At 38.4% G+C, this 6000-nt stretch overlaps 1 protein-coding gene across 1 annotated transcript in view; it reads right to left on the bottom strand.

The window, feature by feature from the left end:
* Positions 1-2363: 2363 nt before the first annotated feature.
* Positions 2364-6000, bottom strand: part of ITGA8 (integrin subunit alpha 8) — a 182056-nt gene continuing 178419 nt past the window's right edge. The window contains exon 30 of the mRNA XM_050939513.1: positions 2364-4767. Coding sequence (XP_050795470.1) covers positions 4681-4767 — 87 coding nt within the window. The 3' untranslated portion in view covers positions 2364-4680. The remainder of the gene's footprint in view (positions 4768-6000) is intronic.

The following is a 6000-nucleotide window of genomic DNA, read 5'->3' as shown; positions in this document are numbered from 1 at the left end:
TCAACAGATGCCTAGCCTCTTACAGGCCTAGGGAATGAATGGCTGAGTCCATATTTAAGTCTGGCTCTCCTATAAGACCTTGCTGCCCAGTTCTGATATACAATGGTCCCACGCTATTGATTTGCTGAGCTAATTTTTGCCCAAATGTAATTTTAAAGAAACAGTAACATCGGGGGCATTTGATCTGTGCACGTAATTATCACTGGCTATTGTAATGTGCTTCAAAAGTGTCAAAATGAATCTCTACAAAATTCATGGACTCTGTGAATTTCCTCTGGCCCTGTTAATCTGTTATTACAGATGGAAACATCAGCGTTGTTGCTTAATGCACAAGACAGACACAGGAGATATGAATGCTGTTTATTGCTCTGTCACATGCTTACCATGATAGCTTGAGGCAAGTCATTTTGCTTCTTTTTCACATCTGTAGAACGTAGATACTTACTGCCTACACAGTGGTGAGGTGAGGATTAATTCATTTTTAGACCCTTGAATAGAAGACGGGTAAAAAAGACTACATTCCCACTTGAAAAGAAGAGATTTGGGATTCAAAGGATTTCACTCTGACTGAATTTGTTTAAAAAATATCAAGAAAGAAGCCAACCACAAATTACTGCAGCCATTCCCAATGGTATCCAGAATTCTCCTCTGCTGTTGTCATCTATTGCTTCTGGAAAAACAATACTATCTGATATATTTCAGTTATTTCTTGCTAAACTGGACTGTACTTTATGAACTGCTACTACAAAACAAAACATGCTACATCAGTTAGGAGAATGCGATATGTTGAATGCAAATGAAAATGTCTAAAAATTAAGTTGAGAAATTATTCCTATTCTTTTTTTTTTTTAAATCAGATTCTAGAAAAGCAGGGTAAGGCAGCATGCTGAAAAGCTAAATATCCCTCAAATACAATGCACAGTCAAAACTAGCAACAGTCCTTAGATATTAAATACATTCCTGCTGTGTCACATCATGGCGCCGGCATAAACTAAATTCAAGACTTTTTATTGTCAAGAGGCACTAATATTATCCTATATTTCAATGCGGATGTTTGCCAACAATCCAAAATAAAAAGCTCCCTCGTAAACAATTCCTAAAGGCAGTGCCTTGGGGAGATGGTATTTCATTAAAAAAACATTTGTTAAAAGTATAGGAGTATGTTGCTTGATAGCCAGTTGGCCGATCTCTCTCTTGTGCATTGCTGAATGTTTATAAATGTGAGACCTGAGGAAGAGCTCTGTGTAGGCTCGACAGCTTGTCTCTCTCACCAACAGAAGTTGGTCCAATAAAAGATATTACCTCACCCACCTTGTCTCTCAGTTCCCAAGTGGCTTTTCAGATAACATGTGCCACGCTGCTTTCAGATCTGCCATGCTAGCAATTCAGCAAACCAACTTGAGATTCAGAAAAAAGGTGTGCAATTTTCAGGAGATATTTAAAATTGGAAACTTGCTAAGTCTCTTAATGCATCATTTGGAGAGGATAGAAAAGTTTGTAAAAATGATCCACATAAATGTGACAAGAGCTTTTTTCTCATTAACATGTAGGCAATTACAAGAAAATCATATTAGCGACAAACCTCTGACTCTTCACTCCCTCTGACCCCATCACACTTTCCTGTGACTTCTACATTCTTGGCAACTAGTGGGACTACATAGGTGTGCTGCAGTTTGAGGTCAACATCACTTATGCAGAGACTAGGCCACATTCATCAATTCATCTTTGGCTTGACTCCATTGAAATGAATAATCATGGATGGATTTGGCCAAGTATAATTGTATGGTTCAGTAGTTACATGAGAGAGTGACAGACTATGGCAATTGCCATTCCACTGTCCATATACAGGATGCTATTTTCCATGGAGACAAACACTTTGAAGAGAAATTTCCTCACCTACATTAAGACCTAGATGTTGCCTTCTCAAAGTTGTTTGCAATTTCCACCCAGTTAAAACCACAAATACTGGGACTCAAAACTACAGTCCTTGACAGCCCAAAGCTTCAGACATTACTGTGTAGGAAGTTTAATCTACAAGGAAGCAGAAATATAAAAACACAGCTTTTGATCAAAAGTAACCATTTGTCAGCTGATGTCCCTCTAATTTGGTTTTCCGTGACATTATACAGCTGCAGCCAATGGATTCCAGCCAGGCCCAGCAATGAATGGAGTGGAGTTTTGTTTAAATTTAGTATCTGAACATGTTTTGCCCATCATTAAAATTAACTCAAAATTGAACCATAGATGTTCAAACTCAAAAGGACTCATTAGGTCATCTAGTCCCTTTGTCTGGCCAAAGCAGGATTGAAAACACATTGGAATCCCTACTAACAGAGCCTTTTGGGTTTGTTCTAGTCCTTTTTTTATTGTACTCAATCAATATATTCAAAAGTTTAAAAAACAACCACAAATGCCAGTGTAAACATGCTTCAGGTACATAGGTAATATAAAATATTGCACATATAAAAGTCATATGTTCAGTATTTCTTAATGATAATATTTCATCAGAGTAAAAGAGTCGTGCAGATGATGTGAATTATTTGGCTGGCTGGCCTTGTTTCAGAAACTACTACACACAATTCAATATTTACAAAAGATGAACTCACTATCTTTTCCCGTGTGCATAATTTGATCTGAAATGTGGAGGATGCAGAGATGTATGAACCCTGCAGGTGTGGTTTGCAAGGGTATTTGTGAAATGAATGCAGCAAGGGGTCAGAACAAATCACCATAGGGATGGCTGCTGTCCCCCGTCTTAAGGGTTTTTTGGGGTTCAGGAAGTGATAAGGAACCTTCTTTACTTCCTCAGAAAACAAGAAGTTGGGGGAACTCTCCTTAAAGAACTGCTCCTAAAGCCTCAGGGGCAGATAATGTCCTGTAATTCTAGAAAACCCACAAGGATTTCCTTGCAGACTGATGTGAAGCATTAAGATGGACCTTTAGTGCTCAGGTTTTCTAGCACAAAGTTTATGGGTCTGTCCATGAGCTGGCTGCCGTGAGATAGTGGGATGTCCAACTGAGCTATTTCCAGGTCCTTTGGAAGGTTCTTGGGATTGACAGTAGTGATCTTGCCTGCTGGTTTCCCCTGCCCTGAAGACAGATGCCAGCAATCCATAAAAGCCCAGGAGGTAGTAGGATGGATCAGAAAAGGTCACTGGCCTCCCTGAAGATAGGAATCCCAGGTGCTTGGTGGGAAGGGAGACCAGCTAAGAAGAAGGAAGGAGAATGGGGAGAGTGTGTGTGTCAGAAAATGAACGCCCTCCTCCTAGATTCACAAAACATAGCAAATTTCAAACTCAAGACAAGCACAGGATGGTCCAAGGTTTTATGCAGATGGTTTACACAGCTCTATAGCTGGATGAATCCAGCTTAAATAAAGGCCATTCACTGATGTTATAGAAAAAGAGTTACTGGTGAATTATGGACCTAGTCTTTTGGATCTTAGAAGCAGCAAAGAAAAAAATGCACATTTTATTGCCTTTACAACAAAATGTCTTTCCTTCTATGAGTCATCTCAGCCTTGGATGATTTGCATCCTACTTTTTATATAAATGCAAATTCAGTGCACCTTCTCTGCAAGACTCTTTGTAATAAGAGATAACTATAGGATACTCTACCCAAAAACTTAACTTGCTGAAATACCTTAAACATATTATTAGGTCTGTATTTTATAATTCCTTTAAATCAATCAAGTGTTGTCACCTATGACACAATAGTCATGAATTCAACAAAATACGCAGTAGCATTTTTAAGAGGATATTTTAACGAAAAAAGTACACAGAAATAGTGGTGAGAAATTCAGCTCTAGCAAAAAGGTAGGAAAAAATTCCCACAGATTTAGTTGATGTTGCACTAGTTCACACCAAAAATGGATTTGATCCACTGAATTTAGTGCTGCCATCTACAGGTTGAAATTGGTATAACATATCTTTAAAATATGCCCCTTCCAATACAATTAAATTTAAATTCCCCTGCTACCCAAATCACCCTTGTAGCCAGGAAAATTGATCTGAATGTGCAGGCCACTTGTCTACTTACATACAAGATAAGCAAATGATTTCCATGTTATAATTTACTTCTCTAAAACTCCGAATCTAGGATTAGATCTGATACTCATCCCAGAGAGGTGGAAAAATAAATAAATTGTGCCCCATGTATAAAGTCCTTTAGAGACTACCTTTCTGCTTCAGAAGTACTTTCACAGTACCAATATATTGCTTGTCTCCCTGAGCCACAATTTCATAAAAGTTCTTATCCTTAGGGAGGTGTCAAAAATATTCTGCATGATACAGTAGTGTTTGAAAACTTTGTCCTGATCCATCTTCTAAATGATACAGCAATGCACGCATTTCATCTTTGCAAGGTTTGGGTTATTCTGAAAGTGATTTAACACACCACACGTGCTCAAAAACATCTGTCAAAATCTAGAGCGACTGAAGTATGGTACAAAAACTCTTTGCACAGTGACAGATTATGTTTTGAAGGCAGTGATAGGGCTGATTTCTGCCCAGGATCATCATCATGTGGTGATTTTTTCAGAAACGTTGCATAGATCAGATTACAACATCATGGCACTTGCAATTTCAAAGGAAGACTGTTGGTAGAAGAAATCCTTCATTTAATCTTTAGCACACTTCTAGGCTTGAGCGGGACTCTGAATTGAACCTTCACTCTCCTCTTCTATGCATCAGTAGTCTTGCTATTTGTCAGTTGTTCCCTGTCAGCCATGTCATCTTGAGGAGGTCTAGCTCTGTCAAAGAAGCCGCACTACAGAAAACAAGCCAACAGAGAAATCACAATAAGGCAGTCACATGACTGTTCTCCTGCAGCTCATGCTCCTTTCCTCTAACTTCCACCCCTCACCATGTTGAACCTTAACTTAGGGGCTCTTCTTCACTCCCCGCTCTCACATGGAGTCAACAGAACTAGTTGCACAAGTATGATCTACTCACTAGAATAGGAGTTGTGGAATTGGGCCCATTGTTTATAAGCTCTTTGGAGCAGGGACATTGCCCTTTATGTTGGTAATTACATACATAAACCCACTATATATCAGGAATTCCAGGAGATTTTAAGAATGCACTGAGTTGTAATAGACTATTCTGCAAAGTACTGACCACCCTGGCTCTTTTCAGTTAGTGGGAGTTGAAGGAGATTAGCATCTCGTGAGATCACCTTAAATGCCACCATTTTTTTGCTCTGTAGCTACTATATACAAATAAAATATTAAATACATTCTAGTGAATTTAAGGTTTGCTTCTACAGGAAAGGCATAAACAGCACCAAAGTAGTTACATAAAAAATGTGCTAGCATATGAATAAATACACAATAAAAATGAACACAAAGGGGTGGCATAAGACATCTGACTGAGATAAGTATAAATCATTGTAATAAATTCAAAGAAATGAACAACAGTAGAAATGTCTGTCTTCCTTCCATCACACATACAAAGTTTGTTACTTTTTTCTCTCCAATTAAATGTATTTTTGTAGAGAAAAATTAAGAACAAGGGAAACATGCACTACAGAGGAAAACATTAGAAATGCTGCAAATAGAGAAAAGCCACCCAGTCTATCATATGGTGCCTATCCTTTCAGAAGAAATAGCACGTCTGTCCATGTAGGATGCTGTACTATTATTATTTAATACATGTATACAATGTTCAAAGTAGAAAAAGTGCTTTACTCCTTGGGCAGGGATCTTGTCTCCCTATTGTTTTGAAAAGCACCTTCCATTCTTTGAATGCAGTCCTGGCTTCACTGATGTCAGTAGCAAAATTCTCATTGACTTCAATGGCGCCAGAATTTCACCCTTCAGTGCCAGAGAGATAATACAGCATTCTCAATGGACAATAGCATTTTGCATACCCTGGGTGCTATGTTGCACTGTTTTATATTCTTCTGAAAGGCAGGTACAGTCTGTCAGACCAGCAAGATTATTAATTATTTTCTATTCATAACATTCATTGTGAAGACAGTGGGAGCTTTAGGCAGAAGAGG

This window comes from Gopherus flavomarginatus, chromosome 2 (assembly GCF_025201925.1).
Source record: "Gopherus flavomarginatus isolate rGopFla2 chromosome 2, rGopFla2.mat.asm, whole genome shotgun sequence".
Lineage (NCBI taxonomy): Eukaryota > Metazoa > Chordata > Testudines > Testudinidae > Gopherus > Gopherus flavomarginatus.
This window is presented reverse-complemented; position numbering and strand designations above follow the sequence as displayed.